At 38.4% G+C, this 26,173-nt stretch overlaps 1 protein-coding gene across 3 annotated transcripts in view; it reads left to right on the top strand.

Annotated features, from left to right (window-relative positions):
* Positions 1 to 26,173, top strand: part of RUNX1T1 (RUNX1 partner transcriptional co-repressor 1) — a 134,898-nt gene that overhangs the window by 4,121 nt on the left and 104,604 nt on the right. For 2 of the 3 annotated variants that reach the window (XM_061171277.1, XM_061171279.1), the window contains exon 2: positions 21,416 to 21,588. The exons of the other annotated variant lie outside the window; for it this stretch is intronic. In XM_061171277.1, the coding sequence (XP_061027260.1) occupies positions 21,501 to 21,588 (88 nt within the window). In that variant the 5' untranslated portion in view covers positions 21,416 to 21,500. The remainder of the gene's footprint in view (positions 1 to 21,415; positions 21,589 to 26,173) is intronic. 3 annotated transcript variants of the gene reach the window in all.

Below are 26,173 nucleotides of genomic sequence, written 5' to 3'. Positions count from 1 at the left end.
TCCATCAGAAGTTAAACAAATACATAAAATTAGGTTAACATAAATACCCTTTGAAAACAATCCAGGATTTTAGGAAGTATATACTTCAATAATAAGTTAAAATCTTTAAGAAAGAAATTAAACATTTCATACTTCTGAATTTCTTGTTAAATTGTTTGTCACCCAGATGCCTTTTAAAAATACCATATTTGACCCTATTTATGCAAAATAACTGACAAATGTTAAGTCAACTAAAACACCTTTGTGAACCCCAGAATATTATCCATCAAGTGAGAACATTTCATCCAGAATAAGTTAGTTATTATTATCTAAAGAGACACCTTCCAACTTCACATTTTTACAGCCATTAATATAAGAGTTCCTAAATAATGTTTAAAGAACAGTGAACATTTTATTAAAGCAAACATTAGTTCAGTTTAATGGAGGTAATTGTAAGTGATAAGACAGAGCAGGTTATCTCTGTGTTGTTTAAACAGAAGGAGCTACTTTGCACCATTTCCAGTAGCCATCTGTAGAAGAGAAGGGTTTGCACCTGTCTGTCCACACTAATTATAGATTAGGGCCAAAGAAATGAAATTCGAGGAGGTTTACAGCTAATGAAATCCATACTGATTTTATTGTAAATGTGTTTTATGTAAAGAGGGTGATGGTTGAGTTATGAGTGAATAAATTGCTATGTAGCTGTTAGGCACTTGGTTTTGAAGCACAATTCTGCTGCATTAACCTTTGATATTAAAAAAAAAAAAGACAAACAACTTAGACACGGACGCTAGCCTTTGTTTGGCATCCATAGCTACAGTTTAGTGAGCAGCAGTGAGGTTCAGTGTGCAATTTTAAAATGTTCTACAAAGCAGCTTAAATGTTAAGAATTTTCTAATATTTTGAAATGCAGATGAAGTAGAAGGTAGGTTTTGTTTTAACTTATGCATATAAAACATTAGAAAATTAGAAAGCCTTTTTTTTGCATTTCAGTTTCACATACATGAGAAATTATAGAAAAATGAGTGAGGAATGCATTCTGCAATAAAAGGTCACATGAATGTCTACCACATCTGTTTATAGTAATTATGAACATAATTAACATAAGAATTACAAATGAAATAATGACAAGCTGAGCAATGAGATATTATGCCATAATGGTCATATGTTGGAATTCTCACATTATAGCACACTAGAATTCACATACTCAAAGAAAGAAAGAAAATGCTAGATTTTTATCTGAATTAATGCTTCGAAACTTATCTGCCTGAGGCAGATGGACCTTCTTGCTCTTATAGGAAGGTAACCTATTATTAAGAAAAGAACTAGTTGAAATTAAGATTTCTAGTCTCCAGCCTGGCCTTTAAGACAGCTGTGATTATAGAAACCACTTTCTGTTGTACACTTATTCTGTGATTATACTTCTTATTATATTGCCCCCTCCCCCTTTTTTTAATTGAAAGCTTTGCAGCAAAGTGTTTGCTTTGGAAGAGAGTCATGGATTCTTCCCATTTGAGAATTGGTTGATCTTTTCTGTAACCGTGAGCCAAAAGTCAGTGAACAAACAAGGTAGTAATAGAAATACTGTGCCTTTACAAAATAAGAACATTGGCAGATAAGCTTTTGTGCAGTTTTCTTCATGCCTTCAGTGTCTGGATGCTTTTTAAAGAAAAAAATGTAAGCCTTTTCTGGGTTTGAAAGTAGTAGGGCTTTGTTTTTTACATAGCATTTTTTCAGAGAGCATGTAATGGAAAAATCAGTTGGCATTTGTAAGTTGTATTTTTTACTTCCTAGAGTTGCATTGGATTTATAAACGTTTGTGGGTAGTTTGTGTCCAAATTGATCTAAGATGTAATAAAGGGGAAGGTGTATGTGGTTGTGTCTGGTTACTCTGAATGCAATTTTTGTAACAGAGGAAAAGTGAAAGGTGACCCTTTATGAGAGAAATCTGTTATTAAATTTAAAACATGTAAGAATGACAGATTTTCACCCATTTAGAGTGCCCTCGATTTTGTAACATACCCTGCCAAATGGTTTACTTCCTATCCTTGCACCCTTCTCTAACTATTGAACCTGCTCACTTTTTGAAGATTTATGGGGAAATACTACCTCGTTCTCGTCTCAGTGATACCACGAGGTTTTCCACATTATTGGATTACTCGTGGATTGTGGCAGACCCCTTTTCATCTGACATTCATTGCATGACAAGGTTTTTCACATATGCCCTTCCCCCACCAATGCCCAGCTTTTTTCACTTTACCTTACCTATCAAATTTCCCTTAATTGTTTTCTTGGGGTGGGAGCAGGGGGGGCAGGAGGATCCACTACAGGTAAAACTTTTTTGACTGAGTGATTTGGAGGGGAGTGCTGGATTAAACAATGCTTCTCCTGGTTTTCTAAAGGGCTTCTTCAAATTTGTCTCCCCTCAGAGGCTGCTGCTAGTTCTCTTGCTCCTCAGTGTTTTTCTCTACTCACTAGCATTATTTCCCCCTCCCAACTATTTTGTCTCTTTATATTGAGACCTCATGCATAAACTATTTTACAACCTGAAGTTTCACTGCAGCTGGGGCTGCAATGTATGCCATGAACAGTTGTGTACTTTATTGGCTACTTTATTCTGAACTCTTCATACTGCAGTGAGAGCTTGTTAACCAAGCTTCAGTGCCTTGAAATACAACATGACCAAATACTCCCTCTCCCCGCAATAAAATAACCTTCTTTGCTGCATTATCTGCACTCCATTAAGGATCTGATCAGATGTTCATGTTGTCTGACAGGTGCATTTAAAAGTGGAAAGGGGCTCCCATGAGACCACTCAGGTGTATCTCCCTCCAGACCCTGATGGGGTGGAAGATGAACTCTGGGCTGATGGAGGAGCGCTAGCTCCCTGCTTGTTCTCTGATTGATTCCTGGGCTCTGGGTGGGTGAAGAGTTGTGAGGCAGCTCAAGCCGAGATTGATTGCCTCAGTTTTAAATTCCCACCTCCAAAATAGACTCTCAGATGTACACATGAGGAGCCCCCTCCCCCAACACAATTTCTGGAGGTGGAGCAGGTGTCTCAGAGTCACCTGTAGCTACCAATCACAAGTGCGCCTTCATATCCCAGTGATGCTGGCTACACAAGTCTTCTGCTGGGACACTTAAAGCCCAGAGAAATGAGATATTTTGTATCTGCCTGTGTCGGTCTTTGTGTGTGTGGGCAGGGGGTTGGAAATTAGGACCGTTGGGGTCAGCAAAGAAAGGGATGGGAACTCCCACTTGAGGTTGGTCTGGAAGGCTGTGTAACTGCTGTGAGGACTCACTAGGTTTGTTTTGCAAATTGTGGCTATTTGGATGGAGGTGAGATGGTGAATGTCTCATTGTTAAGCTCCGCCGAAAGAGAGCTCTTGATCCCCCTTTGACCTTGACAGAACCTCCAAAATGTTCGCGGTCTAGCCCTGGAGCAGGGAAATACAGTTTGCTAGTCTGGATTCCTCCCGTTCTCTCCGGGTAGAGGCAGATTGGGGAATGCAGGCCACCCTCCCCCAGCGCTGGCTCTCACCCTCAGCCAGCCTTGGGGTACCTCGCCCTCCTTGCCACCCCCATTCTGGAGCCGGAGCCCCCGCCCCCTCCTTGCCTTTCCGTTTCTTCCCTCCAGCTTGTGTCTCTTTCTGTCTCTCCCACTTTTCCTCCCTCTCCCGCTCCGTCTCACACGCACCCTCTGTTTATTTTCCTGCCTCCATCTGGGCCCTGCTGATATTGTAATCACCCTGATGCACGTTGGCTTCTCTCCTCTCCCTCCTGCGCTCACACACTCACTCACACACAATGTGCCATCCTGACAAGCCTTTTACTTCTGATAAGCTCCGATGTGTGTTTAATGAATACAAAGCCGCGGTCTGGGTGCCGCCTCGGCTGCGGCCGCCTCTCCTGCGCTCCTTTGCCAGAAGGTAATCTCCGTGAACGGGGAGGGGAGGCGGGCAGGGAGGAAGGAGGGGTGGGAAAGAACAGGGGAGGGGGAGTGTGGGGAGGCTGCCTTTCTCTTTTCCTCTCTCCCTTTCCAATGATTCAGAAGTCGATAAGACCAGGAGAAGTGAAGATGTAACATGTTATCTGTCGCTCCTCTTAGCTGGCGGAGAGAATTTACATTTAAAGATTAGCAGAGGGAGAAAGAGAAATCTGCCTATTGTTGTGTGGGGTGAGGAGGAGGCATCAGCCCTGGCCTGGCCGCTATCTCCCATCACCTCTGCTATCCAGACAGGACTCACGGAGGTGAGATTACCGGAGGGCCTTATCTTTAATTGGGTTTAGTTTTGCCATTCTGAATAGGTTTAAAGAGACTGGATAAAGGGGGAACAATAGATTATTTATTGACGGGATGCTGAAGCCTTTAGATGAAGAGGGGAGAGAAAAAGCTGCTTAACAACTTGATTAGTTCATTTTTATTTTTATTGTAAGGTGAGACTGTCTCCCTTCTGGTTCAGGGAAGGACTGTAGAACTTAGGCAAATTTGAATGGCTTAAATGCCTTATTTTCTTTTTACCCTCACCTCCTGCCCTTCTTCGTACCATCTCCCATATAACAGGAGTTTCATTTACCCCTTATTTGTAAGATTGATAAACTGAGCAAAATTGGTAGAGGCTTTTGGAATTGATCATTTGTGTTTGGTTTTGTGTGACATGTTTTGAATGGGTGGTGAATTGATGCTAATGGTGGTACTTGAATGAGTGAGAAAAGCAAATGAAACCTACTTTTAATATGGAATTAGTTGATTTTATAGTATGGCTTCAACTAGGTCTAGAGGGAAAAAGAAATCAAGTTGTTAGGTAGATTTGTATTTTGGATTTGAGCCATGGGATTTTTTTTCCCTTGGAGTTGGTTTAAAAGAAAAATAATTTTAAAATGTTTAATAAAACTGTTTAATTAAAAAAATGTTTAATACACTCATGAGTGTACTTAAAAAATTATAGTATTAACTTTAGAAGGTAGTTAAAATGGATAAAAGTGGGAAAAACAATTGTTTTGCTTCTTACACATAGTCAAGATAAGTGTTTTCATAGGTAAATATGAACCAGTAACTAAGAGCCTAGTTAAAATTTGTTTAAAGCCAGGGGGGCATGTTTCCTTGTTGACAACAGCAGATCGATTGGGTAAGACAATAGAGTCCCGTTATTTCACTTCCATTGACTGAACATACTGACATTTCAGGTTTGCTGCTGCCTCAGTGAGCATGATGAAACACCGAAATTCACAGGCCAACTTGCCAGAGTGGTACATATATTACTGTATGTCATTTCTGCCTGAGGTTACCTTGTCACCCAGGCAGAATGGGAATGGACACCTGGAATCCTTCAGAGGGGTAGAGCCCTTTTGCTAGGAAACTGACAGAGAGCATGTCTTAGGAGCATCTTTAATTTTACTTAGAATTAGGTGTAACAGATAAATATGTGATACACTTTTATTTAAAAATCTGGGAAGCTACTTAGCTATCAATCTTGTATTTTACATATAAGAATACCCATTTTCAAGATTTACCTTTATCTTCCCAGAGACATTTACACTAAGTGGTTGGTAGATCCTTACCGGCCTGTGCTCAGGTGACATCCATTTTTCCCCAGTTGGGGATCCTCAAACATTCAAGCACCTGCTAAATCTGTATCTGATAAAAGAATTTGTAAGGCCCCTTCAAAAATAGGGCCTGACTTTGTTTTTTTTTGTGGGTGGAATAAGAAAATGGGATGTGTGTATTTTACACCCATGTGCCTGGATAGACAGCAATATGTATAGATAAATATGTGTATTCCAAGCAGTGGCAGAGAAAATACTAAGTGTTCCGTATCTTAGTGTAAGCTACCCTTTTACACATTTTGAATAGTCGCTGCATGATAAAACTAAGTATTAGGCAGACATTGAGTCAAAGAAATTTGATTCGTACAAAAGTGAACATGGAAAAAACCAGAAGGGACTTAATGTATTTTTTTAAAGCTTAATGAAAATATAAAACTATTATGAATATGCCTTATACCCAGCAGTTGTTGCTGTCTAGTAGGCAACTTATGCCCTTTACAGCGTTTAGAACAAAACTAGTTCTTTATACCATTTTCATGAAAATGTTAGGTTTCTGTTTGATCAGCAGGTGCTGTTGAGATGAAAGCCATGTGTAAATTTTCAGAAGGCCAAAAGTGTCAATTCAGAAAAGGAAAGTGATAAGAGAAAATGCAATCAGTTTTCCTGTTTTCAATTTGTGCAGGATTTGAAGAGCTGTTTTGTTAAACTGCTACATCTGCTCCAATATGAATATTGAACTACTTCCACTAAAAATAACAACCTATAATTTGGAAGCTACTGCAGTCTTTCGTTAATGTGAGTGGGTTATTTAAAAACAAAAAAACAAAAAAATAAAAAAAAATAAAAAGACAATTTTCTATTCTGACAATCTCTTGCCTAATGTGCATTTTCATTTGTTGGCACTTTTATCCTCAGCAGATAAATGGTATTATGCAATTAGGACCTCATCTCGTTTGACTGTGAAAGAGGTTTCCATGGGTGAAAATCCTTGTAATATAAAATGGTTTCGCATAAAACAAAATTTATTTTAAAATAACCTGTTTAAATGCAGTTATTTATAATGATAGTTATTCCTTACATTCTCTAATACTACAATGTTTAACTTACTGCTGACTATTATAACAAAGTTAACACTATTCCATTGCATACTGGGCATTCCGTGATTTATTTCACCCTTAATATACCTGCAAATGTAAGTTTAAACCAGTCAGGGATATTTTACTTAACAGGGCTTTCAGAATAATTTTTTTCATGCTTAAATAAAATGATTAAATTATGCTTGAGTGCCTGCATACAAAAGCTTTAGCTTCTATAGTACTGCTAATCAAATAAGTTTTATGGACAGGGAAAGCACCACATTAGAGAAAAATTGGATGCATTTTACTAGTGATATTTCTAGGAAAGACATGTTTTAAAAAAATAATCATCCGGTATTAAAAAGAGAACTCTAACATGAATAATCATAATAAAAATAATACTTCATTCCCACAAAAAGAAAATGAATGGCAATGCTATCCATGTAAAACTGGACATAGAGAATTAAGGTAGAAGGAAGACTGGTGAAATTTGGATCAGGTTCAATATTGACTCCATCCACAATTGCAGTTGGGTGGACTTGTGGCTATAGTAATTTGTCTAGGGTGAGACATGATTACTGCTTTGGATCAATTAGAGACTATGTAGCTTGTAGCTTCACACTTGAATTGCCAGACACACTCTTCGGAGATAAGATCAGAATATCTCCAGAGTGGATAAAAGAGAAGACAGACACTGTGACACATTAGCATATTTGGTATTAACAAATGCAATGTTTCTTCTGAAACACCAGTCAAAAGAAGAGGTAGTTTGAAGAACAACATTGTGTGTACTTGTGATTACATGTATTTAACCAACTAAAGAATAATGCTTATAAAGGATGTAATTTCCAATTTGAAGCCAAATTGTGGCATATCTTTCAGAGATCTGGGTATATTTCTTGGTGGGTATATTCTCTGGTATAGCACCAAGCACTTTGCCACTCTGAAGAAATGACACTGGATCACATATCAGTGAAGAAAGTTTATTTCACAGACACAATCCCATCATTTGGTATGTGATCTTCTAGTGAGTTGTTTTTTGTGCTGAAGCCACAATCAGCCTTTAAGCCTCAGTGCCTTATGTGGCTTGAACAGGGAAGAGCTTCTTGTGATTCTCTTCAGAATGTTCATACTTTGTCAAGTGATGTTCAGGCTTTTGTATCAGAATCACTGCAAAAGTAATGCCCCATGGTTGAGGTTTAAGGTATGAGACCCTCTTGTTTGAAAAAGTTTTAAGCCATCAATCTTGCTTAGAACCACTAACATTTTCAATGACTGTAAGAGACCTACTTAAAATCCCTCTGCTTTGATAGTTCTGATTGAGGTTACCTGTATAATGTAACTCATGAAGCAGGGGTTTGTTTTTGTGGGCTTCATATTGATCAGGGTCCCTAAAGCAAATCAGTATTTGGATGAATGGGGCCTCTAGGATATAGATCTTGTTGAATGTGGAGGGCACAAATGTAAAGTTTTCCCATTGTTTATCCAACGATCTCAATACCTCCAAGTGCCTTAGGGAATGTGATTGACTAGATTCATTAATCTTTTAACACCTTGGGCATAGACTACTGAATATGCTCTGGGCATTCAAGGGCTGCCACCTAGTTGTTGGACTTGGGAGAAAGTAGAGGAATTGACAAATGTTAGAGACCTACTGTGAGCCTGGCATTAACCTTCATGTACATTGTCAGCACTGATTTTAAGTAAATGATTAACCAGCATTTCACTTTCTTCATTTCAAAGAGCTCTAGTCCATCACTCTTTTAGTAGTTCTTCTGGTTTGACCTTTTGCTCCAGTTTAGAAAACTGAGGTTTCCCTCTGTTCCCCAAATTAATTACCTGCTTTGTTCCCAAGTTCTAATAATTTTAGAGCCATGTTCTCTGAATATCTGGCTTAACGTGTTCCTTAGCAGTTATGAACTATGCATCCACTGTTTTCTTTACATTTGCCCTTGCCCCCAACCTAGGAATCACAGTTGGCTACTGGCCAGCAGATATCCTTGGATATGCCCAAATGCATGCCACTCTGTATCCCTCAGTGCCTCCTAATCCAGGCTTTTCCATTACTAAATTCTATTCTCCCGTCAGAATACCACCTTCCTACACTACACTGAGGCCTTGAGGCCTGTTCCCTCCGTTGATCTCATTCAGCACTCCAGAGTGGTCTTCTGCCCAGTGTCCTTAGTCCCTGAGGCTTGTCCCATCCCAGTCGGTTTGGTCACTCTATATCTCGATCTCGGCATCTCCCAGTTGGCTAAGTCCACTTCCTAGTCACTTCTAAGAGGAGAAGGATTCTGTACCATCTTGAGTTTGATTATGTAATGTAAAGCAGTGGTCCCCAACCTTTTTGGCACCAGGGACCGGTTTCGTGGAAGACAGTCTTTCCATGGACCGGGTGTTGGGTGGTGGGGGAAGGCTCAGGCGGTAAAGCGAGCAATGGGGGAGCGATGGGGAGTGGCAGAGAGGAAGCTTTGCTCACTCACCCGCCCCTCACCTCCTGCTGTGCGCGGCCCGGTTCCTAACAGGGTTGGGGACCCCTGGTGTAAACTATTCTATTATGAAAAGAAGGATCTAGTGTGTGTGCATTCCCCTAATAGGCAAACTGGAGTTCCCTTTCCAGTTCAGTCACTGACTTGCTGGGTGGCATGGGGTGCACTCCAGCCCTCAGGTGCATTCTTCAGGAGCAAAATGATAGACAGACTCATTGATCATTAGGCTTCCCAACTCTCCTATGTACAAGACTATATAGGATATTAGGAGTAGGCTTTCAGGAATTTCCCATGGTTAAGAGAATGAAAAAAATCCTCATTTATATTTTTAATTCTGAGTTGGGGGCACTACTAATCTGCATATAATTGGGAAATAGAATCAGTGTGGAACATCATTATCTCCCCACTATTCTTCATTGTGAAGAAGGGGTATGGGGAATAGTGAGTCCATAGCCGTCCTGGATCTAGGATGATTGTCAGAAATTTTAGTTGTTACTGTACTTTTTTCAGAAGTGAATGATGGAGGGAAGAGTCTGTTTATGCAGTGAGAAGGAACTAAAGATTTTAGGTCTTGCTCAAAGAAAATAGCCTTTATGCTTTTCCCTCAGGGTTGCTAGACAAGGTGAACTTGGTGCCTGGGGGCAGGAGTGAGGGGCTAGAGGCTAAAGCATGGTGGTGATTGATTGTGCTTACCAGGCTTTCCACAGTCTCAAGGTTTGGACCTACACAACGGGGCACATTATCATTTGGCTAGAATCAGATGTTAAGTAAGAAAGACCAAAAAACTGTCTGTTGTCTAAAGAACAGTCTGCTGTTGCTTCTAAAAAAGTAGTTAAGAGCCCAATTATTACCAATAACACTTTGATTTTTGTACTTTCATTTTTAAAAAATATAGACATTATTAAAAGTTTAATCCTAATTTGTGAAATTATTGATAATGAACCCAGGCTGGATTTCTTTGGAACTTGGGAACTATTACATTTTTATACTTCTGATTTGATTAAGGTAAGCCCTTTGTCATCATCCAGGATGGCAGTAGAAACTTCTACTGTTTACTAGGAAGGACATGCAAGTTACATTACTTTCATGTGTCACTAGAAACAGAAACCACAGGAATCACTGTGGCTTCATAGGTTATAGAAAGTTTTTGCAGTGGCATTCGAAGTTTGGTGGGAGGCCAAATTGAAGTTCTTTGCCACAAAGATGAATGTCTTAAAAGTATGTATGCAGTGAACTCTTAGTCGGTACCTGACTTGACTGGATTGAATATTACATCAGAGAAATAACAGAGAAAATATTACCATGAGATGTAATGGCAGTTTGTCTAAAGATAAGCTCTCAAGAGCTAGGGGGCCACTAATAATAGGAGAGGAAATATTGCCAGAGCAGTGATGAGCTAGCTGTGGCCAGGTCTATTAGAGCACCAGGAGAGAAAACTAGCTGAAAGATGTTAGAGTGTTTGGGATGTCCCTTCCACTAGACCCTGTGGGGAGTGCACCTGGTGACACTGAAGTAGATAGATTATGGTACCTGCAAAGGCTGGCATAGGGTTGTGCCAGGGAGCTACCACAGCAGCATTGCTGAGAGCATTTTAAACGCACATCCAATTTGGCAAGCGGAATATTAGAAATTGGGAAGTCATCTCCCAGTGAATATGGTAAGCATGGTGCAAGTTGTGCTTTAAATACAAAGTCTTAGGAAGCTGGTTGCTCTATTTTGTTAAAACTAGATGTACTATACTCCTTTCCCTAACCTCAAGATATAGGAAGATGTGAGCTGTAAGACAGGTCATGAAACACTGCTAGTTTATTTTCTGAATCTTTGCATATGTTATGTACACAGTGATAAGCAAACACAGCTGGGAAGAACAGCAGATGATATTGGGACTGGAACTGTGATGTTTATCAGACTGACATAGTAATCCTTTCCTGTGAAAGTGTTCTTTTTAAGTGATGTTAGGATTCTGTAACTTTTATCATGTGTCAGGCAAGTATTCTTTATTGCCCAACCCCTTTGCCTACCTGTCACACATTTTCATTCTCATCTCTAGCTAGATTTATTTAGAAATGAGATCCACATTTGACCTCTGATTGGAAACAAATGTGGACAATGAATTTGAATCCTTTGTTTAAATAAGGGTAGGTAGGTGCATTTAGACCTGATATTCAGGTCTAAATGGAAAGTAAATGTGATCAGTCTCCATTGACTCGTCCAAGTCAAGCTTTGAGTTGGCTAGAGAAAGCGGGTATAAAATATCAGAGGAAAATACAAATGAAAAGTAATAAAATGAGCAACTCATTAAAGCTAATTTGACTATTTTAAAAGAAAGGCATATGTTCTTTGGGTAGCCCTGGTAATGAAACCTTTTAGAATATTTGAAAGAAAATTAAGATTTTTGCTATTGGTTGTAAATCTGAGTAAATTAATAAATATTTAATGAATGCCTACTATGTGTAAAGTAGTGTGTTAGATGGAGGCACAGAACAGGTAGTAAGCTCAGTTCCCATTGAATGATAAACCTGCTCAGGACAAATTAAATAGCTACAAAAGATGAAGAGGCTTGATTACTTACCAGTTAAATGATACAGTAAATGAGATTTTAGAGGTGGAGTGAGTTGGAATTTCAGGTTGTCTTAAGACAGGTAGGATTTATCAAGGCAACATTATTGTAATGGGGTTGTGGGCAGTTATAAGACAGGAATGGAGACTGGAAAAGGTTTTGGGAGAAGCGAGGTGTCTTGGGGTGGGGCGGGTAGAGGGTAGAGAGAGAGTAAATTAACATATGCAGATACAGCAAAAAGGACCCTTGGGTGATTATTGGGAAATAAACAGAAAGATCATAAGGCATTTGATTTAAGCTTTATCTTCTGAGTAAGCCAGAAGTTTAAAAAACTGTGTCCTATGGGACCCCTTAGGGTTGGGAGGTGGCATAGAGGGTGCCCAGATTGGGTTCAGGCCCTTTCATTCATCCTCTCAGCACTGTGAAACCAGAATAGTTCTGTTCTTTATAACAAATTGCTTTAGATATTAGATTTTCTAGTTGGACTTCTTTTGAACAAAGGGTGCCATGGTAAAATAAATCTTAATAAAACCAAAGCAAAAAAAAAAAAAAAATTGTGCCAGGCAACAGGAAACCATGGGCCCAGTTAAAGTTGTGTTTCTGAAGAGTTGGTCTGACTGCGGTGGGCCAGATGGGTTGGAATGGGGGAAGACTGAGGCCAGGTCGGGAACTTGTTTTGCAGTAGTTTAGATGTTAGATATTATAGAAGGATGGCCAGAATTGGGTTTGTGGGACAAGAAGGAATAGGCAGATGCCAGAGACATTGCAAAGGAAAAATAATTAGTACTTGGATATCGGGTGGATTTAGAGAGGAGGAAGTGATGACAGCTCAGATTAGATGTCCAGTGCACATAGCTTGCCAGAATTTGGGCATTGCTTCAATGTTTAAGGGGCAGCTTCCTTACCCCTCATTGACTCATAGAATCACAGCCTCCAGAAAGGAGCCTCAGAACCCAATTGTGTATCCCTGCTCCAGGGATTCTTGTGGTCCAGCTACTCTTGGGAAATGTTGATGGGGCTGTTACCTGGTAGGTTTTCCTTAAAGGGTAGTGGTTGCATGGAGGATTGATTATTGATTGCCCTGGGACTTGGCTCCCTCCTGTGCTTTGGCTCCTTGCATGGGTTTCGAACTGTTTTGAGTTTCCTTTCATTTTGCTGGTAACTTCGGGCCACGTGGGAGAATAAAAAGTGGTCAGGAGGGCTGGGTCTGGACCCTTAACTTTCCACCAGAGCAGCCTAACTGTTTTACATGTTTCAAACATTGGACTTTTGTTTAGGGAATAATTTATAAAAATTTCTTTCAGTTCTAATATTATGTAGAGGAGAGAAGGCAAGGACCAGAGAATAAGGAGTCAAGGAGGAGTTGATGGGAGGGCAGAGGCTGTTCTTCTACAGCAGTGTGTCCCAGACTCTGGGCTCAGTACTCTTGGGGGGTGGGGAGCAGTGAGTTTCAAGGGGCTTTTGAACCTACGTTCATTCATTCAGTAGCACAAGCATTGTCTGCAGACTAAATACTTTTTCACACAATGACATTTTTCAAATACACTGTAAATTAAATGAACAAAAATGCATTAAAATATTACTGAAATTAATAGAAACTTGTCTTTATGTATTTTACAATCAGCAAACTGTAAACAAAATACTATCATGTGTGATATCACAATTTTTTGGTTTAAAGTGGAGGCCTCATATTAGAAAAGTAAAGAAATCCCTTTTATATGTTAAAGGACAGTATTCAATCCTTACTAAATTGCTCACTGTTAATTGTCTCCCTTATTTAAGGAATTTTAGTTATTGGAAGAAACAACAACAACAAAATGTAGGACTTTTAGGCTATGGTTCACCAATATAATATTATTTCAGGGACTTTCACCTTGATTTGTTTAGTATCATTTAATTTGAAAACACTGGGAATTCTTTTTACTCTTTGAACTTTAAATTCAGAGTGTGTGGATAAAAATCTCTCAGAATTGGATTTTTTAAGACTTCTTTCTTCTGTAACCAATCTATAGTTTTTAAAAGGATGAGACCGATTTATATATGTTGATATGGAATCATTCCTGAGATATATTGTGAAATGAAAAAAGCAGGGAGCAATGTATATAGTGTGCTACATTTATACAAAAAGTGCATAAACTACTTATGCATATGAATCTGACAATAGTAGTTGCTTTATGGGAAGAAAGTGGGGCTCAGGCATTGGTGGTTGGAAGGAGAATTTTTATTTCATGTCTGTTGGTCCTCTGAGTCTTTTTGCAAATCTCGTACCTGTTTCACTCACTGCAAAGTTAGAGACTATAGCATCAGCTTGGGATGAATGGTTCTGGGATTCTGCCCTTCTGGGGGAAGGTGATTATGTTCTCTTCTCTGCTAGAAGGCAGTCAGGTGAAGTGGTGAAGTGACCCAACTCCCCAGTGCTTTGCCACTTGTTGGATCTCCTACTCTTCATCTGGAAATAATTCTCATCTGGATAATAATGGCACGACCCATAAGGTTGTCATGTGGATTGCATGAGATGGTATGTACAAAGCACAGTATCATTTCAGAAAGGCTTGCTTGTGCTAGGCATCTGACTTGACCACTCTTGAACTGTCCACTGCTCTCTTCTGGAAGCCCCCTGTAGGATCTTCTCCTCTCTATGGCTGTTCCTTTTCAGTCACCTTCACTCAGCAGATTCTTAATGGAGAGTCTAGTCCTGTTTAATGCCTGGGGATATAGAGATGTTCAAGTCAGACAGTGCCCCTGATTTGCTAGACCTTTCTCACCTCAGCCTTAATTGAGAGCTATTTCTGCAGGGAACCCACTTTGTCCTCTCCTGAGTTGCTAATGAAACTATTCAAGTTTTCATGACCTCTCTTCCTCAAAGATAGAATTTATCACATCTAGCATTTTGCTGCTATCTATGTGATTCAGACTTCTCTGCTGATTTGTAAGCTCCTTGAAAGTAGGAGTCTGGAACAGTTGGGGTACTTTTTGATGCTTTATTAAATATTTGGTGAAAGCTCATGTTATTTACTTAATACTGTCCTCAAATATTTCAAGTTATTTACTTAATACTGTCCTCAAATATTTCATTGCTAAGACCAAAATGAAATCTTTGGTTGCAAGAGCATGTTGTTTCTTTCCCAATCCCTTTCCCCCCTTGATCCCTTTTTATTGTGTTCTCTTATCACAGAATGTACAATTTATTGCCACCATATTTTAGCTTTAAGTTTCAGCAAACAAAAAAACACCCACATGTACAGCAGCCCTGGGTAAATTGAAGTGGTCAAGTCACTTGCATGTTCATAAGTGCACATCTTAACCTGTTTTATTTATTTTTCACCCTATGGCTCACAAATGTACTTTTTGTCAAGGATGAGATCCCTGAAATTGTAAGCAAAATATTGTATGCATGGACATATTTATGAGCTGGAACTGTCCCTTGGATCAGGGCCCCAACAAGGACCATTTTTGTGACTCCCAGCTTTCCCTCTCCCATGCCCCTAAGTGATCCCTTTGGTGCCAGGGGCTCCCATCCCTCTTTTGGTTGTCATGTCTGTTTTCTGGGCAGACCCCAGGCTGAGCACTTCTCGCTAGTACTCTTCTCCAGCCCCCTCTCCCACTCCCTCTCTACTCACCAGTCTTGTCTTTTCTCTGATATTGTGTGGGATTCCAGCTGTTGCTTGATGAACCAGCCTTAAAACTAGGAATGGCACTGGATAGAATGACAGGTCTTTCTCACCCTAAGATTCTGTGACTGAACACCAAAGTGGGTGAAGCATCTTACTGTCTTTGCTTCCAGGTAACAATTCCAAGAGATGGTTTCAGAAGGGCAGCCTTTAGTTCCTTCATGCAAGTGACCGAACAATTTCAGACAGATATGTGTGGGGAGGAGGCACGGTAGATGCCTTCGTGGAGTGAAGTTCACATGTTGCCTTACTTAATACTCACCTGGGAGTGAGCTCATTTGTAAATCACTCCTAGAGGCTTCCTCACTTGCCCAACATCGCCCTGCATGGGTTGTGGGGCGAGGTCTGAACCTAGATTTTCTGACTCCCAGGCTTCTCTGTTCCAGGGCTCAGTACCACTCTCCTGGAAGTCTTCAAATCCTACCACCCCATTTTTTCCCCATGGACAGGGCCAGCCACACAGGCTGCAGGTGGCAATTATACTAAAGTTAAAATGGAAAATTATCAAGACTTCTCACTGTACTTAGAAAAGTTACTGTTTAGAGTACAAAAAAATATCATAGCTTTACAAGTTTCTGAGGCAGAGAGAGGGAGGGGGAAAAGAGAGGGAAGAAAGAAGAGAGAGAGATACCAGCTGATAAGAAGCAACAGCAAGCAGACCATATTTGCAGTTGGATAATCGTAGTGTTTTTTTTTTTTTTGAGACATGTGGCCATCACCCATGAATACAGATACTTTCAAAGTCTCGTTTTTCTTTCATGTGAAAGTTGCCGGCATGGAACAGATGCCTTTATTTGGAGAAACCAGTCTTTGGAAATAATTGGTTCTCTCTTCTCTTATCCTCTAGAGGTGCTCTTCCACAGATGAAATTAGATGAGGAAAAAATTTAATCACAAAACATTAGCTTGTGGTTCTTTATTTTTTTCCACTGCAAAATGTTTTAGGACCTGCACCTTACTTCCGCATATTTTGGGATTGTTGACTGATCATACTTACTTTTATCACTAATAGTACAGCAATGACTTTCAGAAAAGAAAATGTTTTGATTGCGCTAGGTCGTTTTTTGAGTAGTGACCTAGTGCTTTAATGCTTTTAAATCATAATATTAAAATAGGTATTACCTCCTTTCTACTCTCAATTGATAGGAACTGAGCACATTGAAGAAAACAACACTGGCACTAGGGGCAAGATAGGCACTTTATAAGTATTATCTCTTCATATCATCCCGGTGAGTTAGGTATTATTATCCTACTGTAGAGATTTACATCTAAAGCTTAGAAAGGTTAAGTGACTTGTTCAAGGTCAAATAGCTAATAAGTGTAAGACCTGATATTCCAGTCCAACTGCGTGCAGTGGGCTAAGTGGTCAGTGTAGGTAAGGTACAGTCATTTTAGGAGATTTTATTTTATTGAAGATTAAATTATATCTGTAACAGAGGAGATATTTTAGAGCTTCTTACTATTTTAAATTGCCTGCTTTGTTAACTCCTTGATCATCCTGCATTGTCAGTTTGACTAAAAATAATAATTCATAGATTGGTCAGCTGCCTTCTGTTTAATTTTTATCTTTAAAATAATATTTGAAGGATTTTAAAATAATGCTTTATCACAATAAGAGGAAGAGGCTTGAAGAAAAACTAGATAGTATTCGGTTATCATTTATTCCTTTGTTCACTCAGCCAATATTGAGTGAACACCTTCTGTGAGCCAGGCACTGGGTATGAAGACTGTTGAATAAACATGGCCCCTTCCCTCATGGCCATTACAACAAAATGCATATATTGCATCAAGGTAAGGTCTGAAGACAGCAAGAGAATAAGATGGGATCTCTTTCCAGAACAGGAAAGTCAATTGATAAACTCAGTTGGGAGATAAATCTATGCATAAAAACTACTAGAGTGCATTTACACCTTAGAGGTTGTATGGACTTAATGCTGCCTGCAGTTCTTAATCGTGGTATCCTACTGCTTACTGTGGGAGGAAGGGCTGGCTTCACAGCCCTGGATGCCCTGGGTGATTTCCATACTGGCCTGTGTATGTACAGTACTGGTGGGAATGGGCTCATATGAACAGTGTCTGGAAGGTAAAGGTTGCCCTGCCTGATATAGACCATAAATGCTATTATAATTTAAAGAAGAGAGAATGATCGTGGGCCCCAGGAGTGGTCAGGGAAAGGTTTATGAAGGTCACAGGGATTGAATTGGGCCTGTATAGCATTTCATTAGATGGAATTCATTTGTTTTATTCTTTTTAGGTGCCAAGTACAGTTTTAAGTATGGAGGATAGAGTAATGAGCAAAACAGACAAGACCCCTGTTCTCATAGATCTTACAGTTTAGGGGGGCATGCAATAGAGACATTGTAAGATTATTACCCATAGTGTTAAATGTAATGAAGACAATTAAAAAACAATGTTGGAGAGAATGGTGGAGGGTGCTGCCGGTGGTGGTGAGACTTTATTTTGGATAGGAGGGAAGACTGTCTCTGAGGTTACACTTGAATGAAACCTGAGTGTTGAAAAGGAGCTGACCATTAAGTCTGGAAGAGTTAATGGACAAAGCCATAAAGATGAGGTGATGCATTCTACGGGAGTTTATCCATTGAAGAGCTGTACCCTGTAAGGGCATGGACGGAGCAGAGGCTGAAAGGTGTAGGTTAGTGCCAAATCATGGAGGGTCTTGAATGTCAGAACAAGGACTGTTTGTTTCTATGCATATATTAGGGGATGAGTAGTTAGAAGAGAGAAGGAGAATCAGGATGAATATATGCCATAGAAGCTTAAGGAAACTTGTGCAGCTGGGGCCTTGAAGTTTAGGGACACCCCAAATAACACAGTGTCCTAGTCACTTCCTGTTGGAAGTTGAATGTAGTCCTAAAGTGAGGCCTACATAGTGGTTCTCTGTTGACTGTTTCAAATCAGGGGGATTCAGCATTGTCCTACAAATAAGGTTGTGGAGGTCTTGGCAAAGGTAAGCTACCACCCAGTGTCAGGGACTGTGCTTATTAAGGTAATGTTTTCTAAGTAATGTATGATGTAACAGGTTCCTTTTGTGGTAATTCCCCTTGGAACCAAAAACTAATTGTATTTTTATTAAAGTAAAGGGACATTCTTTACGTTACAAGATGTTTTTGTGAAAGGAAAAGTTAAAGGTTTGATTCAGTTCATATTGGTAGATAAAAAGAGGTGTGTTAAAGCCTCATTTTTGGAATAACTGTATCTTATTTACTAAAGGAAAAATAGCCCCAAATGTTGATATAGTTCTGTAGAGAAATGTGTTTGGGCAGTGAAGGGATTCCTGGCAGTGGTTGAGAAACACAGTAATGGGGAACTGCACTTGATCGCTTTTGAGGTTGATTCTGATGTGTGTAGTCTTTACATCCTATTAAAACTTTGAAAGATAAACTGATACAAGAAGGATTTGCCAAGGCCAGCAGCTCTTCCTTTTAAAACCTTGGCTCAGTGTACACATTGAAAGGATGGGGGAGTAAGATAAAAGCATTATAAATATGAGGTTAACTGAATTCAAATAGAGGGTTCTCTCAAGTTATTGCATTCCTTAGAAAATAAATACATTACGCATATGGTTAAGATTGATCAAAAAAGTATTCAGTATGCCAGTGATTACATTCCCATCTGTGATTAAGGTTTTCTGTCTGCATCTGGTTTTCACATTATATTTCTGTAACAAAAATCCTTTATATAACAGAGTTCACTTTCTGTATTTTCTATTAGCTGCAGCTTGAACTACTGCACAGATCGCAGATTTACACATGTGGTTTTCATTACTTCATACCATTGAGAAAAAGTAATATTTGTTTGGGAATGTCTGTTTTCCACAATTTCCATGGTAATACAACATGTTGAGCCTTTTTAATAACACTCTTGTAGAACTACAAATTGTTTTAGGCATTCTCCTCTTGGTAGAGTTTAGCTTTTAAACTGGTCTCAGTATATGTTCCCCTCATAATGAGGTTTTACAAATTTGAGGGCTTAGGATTGGAACAAAGCAATTATTAAAGATAGAGAAATTTTACTTTTGATTGCATGTGATACAGACTTCAGTGTGGAATAAGTATCACAGATAATCTGGATATATATTTCATAGTGCTCATTACCATTACTCATTTTATTGTTATTTTATATCAGAAGACCATTTATTGTGTTGGAGGTATGAAGAACAAACATAATACTCCAAAGTCATTACTTTGAAAAATCTAAACATTAACTCCTTTTTTTTTTGGTGAGTTATCCTATTGATTATGATACAATGTTTCATATATAAAAATAGTTGAGTGAGGAAAATCATCAGTGGGTAACTTGAGGTTTACATTGTGTATTACTTGAATGTGTATTTGTATGCCATGTTAACATTTAAGAATTTATAAACATGTACATTTAAAATATTTTGTAGCACTATCTTCCTGTCAACTTTTCTCCATTCACTTCAGGATACTCTGATTAAAATAGACACAAGTGAAGTTAAAAAGTGAAATAGTATATTCTATATTGGGAGATCATTTATAATTGAGAAATTTATCTTGTAAAGGAAGTTTATCCACATGGTAATTTTATGTGCCTCAAAACTGAGATCCATTATACCATTTTTGGTAATAAACCGAGACATTAGTCTTGTATTTAGCAGTCATGAGAAGGAAGAAAAAGACTTAGACTCTAGGGGATTTGTATGTACTTGGCCTCCTTCATTTGTTTAATGGAGATTATTAAATATGGCCCACACAGGTAGACTCTACTTTATCAGGCTCTCCGATGCCTTTTGTTGATGGTTGTTGAGGCACTAAATATTATCAAAAATCATGATTGAATCTAAGAAAAGTATCCATTTTCTTCTTTTTCCCAATAATACTTATTTATCCTCTATTTACAAAATATTTTTTTTATCTCAGTGTAGAGACATTGGAAATACCAGAATTGTGTAGAAAATTACCCATATTTCCATTTTCTGGAAATAATATTACCCATATTTCCATTTTCTGGAAATAATATTTGACATCTAGATGTATTTACTTCCAGTCTCCCCTCCTTGGCCCTGTTTAAGTTTTTCCATTAAGAATGAGAAACATTGATTGCATGATAGCAGAGTTGTAATATGGTGTATAAAGGGCACTGCTTTTCTTTTTTTAAAATAGAAACTGCTTGTTTATATACATCAGAGTATGTATATTCACCAATTTTAATTTCTAGGGAGTAGTTTGGTCTCTTAAAAAAATGGTAGCAACATCCTTAGTAATATTTTTTGAGACTGCTTTTATAAATCTATCCCTTTGCATTTATTGAGTTATTACTTTATGTGCATATGATTGTGCTAGATTTATGTTTCATAGATTATAAGAACTAAATAGTGATACTTGTTCTATTTATAATAGTGGTGGTAGTAGTAATAGTAGGTGTTTGGGAATGAATGAATGAATTCTAAACCTGCCAAATCTAGTAGGAAAAATGAGAATATTTGGATTGCTTTAGAAGAAAAAAAGAAAGTAGTAGAAGTTTATTTGGTAAAATGCTTCACTAATTGTTGTTACTAATAATTTCAAACTGGTTGGTTGCATAAAGATTATTCGTTACCGTTAACAGTTGTTTCAGATTATTTTAGCTAATGATGGCAATGTGTAAATTTCAGAACAGTGAAAACAATATTGACACCACTTTGTTTTGAAACACGGTTTAACTTGCACTTAAAATTCCAAAAAATAAAATAAATAACACAGTGTCTCAAAGCATTTTCTAAAGAAACCATATCTGATAGATTATTTAATTTAAAAAAAATAAAACAGGTAAAATCTAACACATTCTTTTAAGGTATTGATGTATGTATATTTTAGACCCAACTTAAGGAAAGAGGAGTTGTATCCAGCTTTGAGTCAGATGATTGGAGAATTAAGAGCCCTATAGGGCATGTCACTGCAGGAACTCTGAAAATATTTTCTGTTTTGGATTTTTCTAAAATTTAGAAGGGCTTGTATCTGTTTCTTAAACAAAACAAAACTGGCCTAGTATTATCGTGTAAGTAGATGGGTGTGATACTTCAGACTGGTTGTGATATATGCGTTTTTTTTCCCTTTGTTGTTGTCAATAGAAAAGATTGATCTCTGGGCTGGTGAACATAATATCTGTCCCAGTCAGAAAAGGAGAGAGGAAATTAGCAGAGCGATTGGTGGAGAATGATATCTGTCAAAAGAAACACTTGGAGAGCACTGAGTTTAGTAATAGGTGACTGCCGGAAAAAAGGGAACTTTGAATATTGTCAAGGTAAGGAACAGACAAATATTTTGACTTTGCAATTTACTTACATGCCAAAAATCAATCTATTATTTTTTTCCTAATAAATTATACTTGTGAAGATTTTTCTTTTCTTTTCCTTACTTCTTCTTCTAGTGCCTGTTGATAACGAATTTGTATTAAATATTTAAAAAATTTGTCTTTGAAATCTTTGGATGTGGGATTGGGTGGTGATCAGTCAGCCTGGCTGTGGGAGCCCTTGTTTGATAGTTTTGGGTCTGAAGATAGCAAATGATCAAGTACCAATTTTTTTTTTTTTAACCCCTCTTCTTGTTGCTGTGCTTCTTGCCATGTTTCATAATACATCTGTTATAAGCTGAGCAATACTTGGAGTTAAAGAGTAAAAGCTATGTCATGATTTCTGTGTTTGTTGCACCTAGAGATGGTATTTTCTGAAGCAGTTTGTTGACTAAAGAGGGAAAAAAGTGCTTTTCCATTTATTATTTCTTCTGTTTGATTTGGATATTTTTTTAAACTTGTAGGTGAATGTCATTTCCTAAGCAGAATTCATGTCCATAGGCACGTTTAAAAAAAAAAAAGTCTAACTTCAGGAAAACAGCAAAATGTACACTTTCCCATTTGGCAAGTGACTTCTTAAAGTCTGCAACATTTAAAAATTAAGGAGAGCCCTGCATTATGGGTTCCAGAGAGTTGATGCCTCCTGCAGCCAGCTCTGTTTCAGGTTTAGTGGACTTGTGCAGAAGCACAGATGAATAAAGATAAATTGTGCTAAGAAAGAATTGAGAGTTAACACAAACGTTGTGTTGTACAGGTTGGCACTCTTAGTGATTAGGTGGGGATTTTTGAAGTTCTGTGACTGCCTGCCTGACTACATGGAAAAGGTGGTAGCAAAATATTTACCCTTCATGGCCATTGTTCTGGAAACATAGCTGCTGGTGTCCGTCCCCTCCCCCCCCCAAAGCATAACATCTACTCCTGCAGTTCCTACAAAGGCTTATTGGCTTTTTCTTAAAATTCCTAAAAAGGTGTTGGCAAATGAGTGTGTTTTGTTTTTGTTTTTGAAAGACCAGAGAAAATGAAATGATTCCCTGTATAATTATAGGCTCCTTTGAGATGGCCTAAGTCATGATTTGGTTTCTGTCTGTATTTCTCTTCCTTTCATTCCTCCATCTTCATATTATGATGTTCTTCTACTGTAATTAGTGGGAGACATAAATTTGAAAGAGAAGATGAGGAATTCAAAAATTTATTAAGTAATTGAGACATCTCTCACCTCTGCTTCTGTCTTTGTACCTGTGTACTATTGTTACTAAAAATAAATTTTTTGAGAACTCAAATCTTGGTTGATTAGATTTCTCAAGTCCAGCATAGAAAGAAAGTTGTTAATATCTTAAAGGAAACAAACAATAATAACAACAACAACCCTTGCTTTAGAATTGCTTTCTCATCATCTTCCATCAGAAGAAAGCACTTTGTTTCAAAGAGGATATAATTCTCTGCTTTCTGCCTTATGTATCTCTGGGAGGTGGGCAGTGACAGTATGATAAAAATATTTAACGTGCAGATTGCAAATTGAAAAGAATATTGGATTTTAAAACTTGAGCATATATTGCAGATACATAGTGTCATCGTCTTTACCCACCCCTATCCCATTACAACAATATTCTCTCCTGGTCATGTGGCGTATCTCTGTGGGCTGCTGACACAGAGGACCATTGCAGCATGGAAGATCCATATTGAGAGAAAAAATGCATGACAAAGACACATTTTAAAACAAGTTTAATGCACGTTATTTGTTATAATATGCAAATACCGATCCTCAGTATCATGTATCAAAAACACCATGTTGAGTTTCTTCTCTCTCTCGCTTTCTTGTGTGTGTGGGTGTACATACTTAAAAAATGATGTGTGTGTGCACACATGTATGTACATGTATGTATATAATTGTGTGTGTTGGCCTATTTTATAACTGTTGAGTTTTCTTTATGATTCATGTGGCATTGAAAAATTTACTCCTAGTTTTTTCTTTTTTGTGATGGTAGTGGGTGTATATAAATATGGGGTTTAGACTCAGGTTGAGCCAAAAAGTAGAGAAAAACAGAAATCACATACTTTACATTTACAAGCATGGAGTCCATTGGATTCTTGGGGATATAATTTGGAAGCGGAAAAAGCAAAGAACTATGTGAAATTGAACAGTCGTGGCAGTAAGAGACAGTGACCTGAGGTGGTGCCAGAGAGTCTGGTCCCTGTGATGAGTTTGAAGCCAGGCAGGGGTCACCAGGAGACAAACCTGTCTCTTTTGGGTGGCCAGGGGAGAAATGATGCCTTAGGGACAGTCACCAGCTTAGCTGGAAGCTGATAAAGGCAAAACGCTGCTATGTTTCCTCCCAGTATTTTAAAGCATATCCAAAATATGCACAATGTTCACTTTTCTAGAATCCTGTTATGTGTGTCTTTGTGAGGAGTGGGTGGATTTGGGACAGTTAGGAGTGGTATCCAGCTTGAGGAGCTTGCTCTTAAAAGCCATTAAGGAAAATACTAAGAAGGGTCCAATATTTGTCATATAAAAAAATTAATTGGCCATCTAAAAGATGCAAGGGCATTAGCAGGGAAGCAATTATGACAGAGGAAACTTGTTGCAAAGTGGTATGTATTTATGTTCGAATCATGGGATGGGATATTTATGTAGTACCAATTTTTAGATATTGTATTATTAGATATTTAAAAATAAAAACATTTAATTTAGATGATGCTGTGCACCTTCAAATATTGGTATCTTTATTAGGAAAAGAAGAAAGTTATTTTCTTAAGCAAAACTGCTGGGTTTTGAGAGCGTTTGCCTATATTTTTAGTTTTTCTTGGTCATGTTTGAGGGGTCTGATAGTATTAATGGGCTTTACCCCACACGGAGCTTTGAGCTTATTGTAGCACTGCACACTGATCCCAGGTCAGTGTGATGCGTGAAATCAATTTATTTGAATCTCTTTGCCTCTATAGGAATTTGGCAGCATGCCAGTTGTTTTCATTTAATGTTCTTTGTGTTGAACACAGACAAGCAGGCATGCTTTTGTATTCATCTTTCTTTTGGTCTCTGTCTCTTTCAGCCAATATTTTACTCTATGGATTTTGAGATGAAGGAAGAATGTATTATTTATATGATTCTAATCATTACTTAATGTGTGTGTGTGTGCTACTTTCTTATCTTTTAAGGGATTTTTAAAAATATTCCTGAGTTTTAATGATGACTTTCTTTGTAGAGAAGAAATATTTTAGTTTTTAAAAAATAACATTTTTGATGAAACATAATAAACCAGATCATAGGTGGTATTTACTTACCATAATGCTCATTATCAAAACTGAAAATAACAATATTAATTACACTATACAACAAATGTTTAATTTGTGAACTGGATTATCAGAATCACTTACTTCTTGGGGAGCTTTTTGAATGTAAAGATTCATACTTTAATCAAGCACACGCTAAAGAAAAAAATATTATTATCTGGGTATTACTATCTTTGAATGATCCACGTTGGTTAAGATGCCAGTGTTTTACATAGATTTGTGGTTATATGTGATTTTTTTACAAAATTCCTGCCATTAGGGCAATTTTTTGCTCTTTAAAATTTGGAAGGTCATGACAGGGAACAACAGCACAGAGGTTTTTACGACAAAGAGACTCAGACCTTTCTGTGGATGTTTTTGTAGGGAGGATTTGTTTCTGGGTCAGCTTTAGGAAAAGGTGGAGAAGGAAACGAGAGAGAGTGAGAGGAGAATGCTCTGTTGATGCTCCGGGCAGTTCTTGCGGAAGTTGATATGCAGAACCAGCGAGCCGCGGCTTCGGGGTCAGGCGCATACCCAGCAGCCCTGCTTCCTTGTTTAATTACCTGAAGAGCAAAACAGTCAGCCTGAGAGTGTGTGAAAGCCCAGTATCTCTGCAGCCGCCTGGCGCTCTGACATCCTGCAAGGCCAGCCCTGTCTGTCCGCCAGCGTCAAGCTGGCTCCCGCCCTGGGTTCCTTTCTTTCTGGAGGCATTGTGTGGAAGAGGGTTTGGTCAGGAATTTGAGGTTCCTGCCAGTGCTGTGTCCCTGCTCTTTCTTTCTGGACTACGGTGACAGACATGCTTGATTTTTTTTTTTTTCTTAATGGGTTTAAAAATCTGTCTTTTTCATTTTACACCCTGGCCTTGCTATGAAACAATATCTCTATCAACAGCAACAGACATTAACCAGTGCAGGACTGGCCTCAGTTAATGGGTTCTCATTTTCCTAATTCCTGTTATTTAGTGTCCTTCGTGTGTTGCCTTTTTAGGTCAGATTCACTGGTAGTTTGGTGTGGAACTAGTAATTCAGGTTGTTTTTTTGTGAGGCAGTTTTGGAATCTTAATCTGTCCATGAAAACAGAATAGTCCGTTTTTAAACAAAGGTGATAGAACCTTTAAGGTTGGGTTTTTTCCTTTCCCTGGAATTTAAATATGGATGTGGACATTTGCTGTGGGAAGGGCCATGCCCTTTGAAGAAGCTGAGGGTGGTGAGAAATATTATTTGGAATGTGTGGCCAATTTGACAGTTGTATGGGGTACTCTGAGGAA

This window comes from Eubalaena glacialis, chromosome 17, assembly GCF_028564815.1.
Source record: "Eubalaena glacialis isolate mEubGla1 chromosome 17, mEubGla1.1.hap2.+ XY, whole genome shotgun sequence".
Lineage (NCBI taxonomy): Eukaryota > Metazoa > Chordata > Mammalia > Artiodactyla > Balaenidae > Eubalaena > Eubalaena glacialis.
This window is presented reverse-complemented; position numbering and strand designations above follow the sequence as displayed.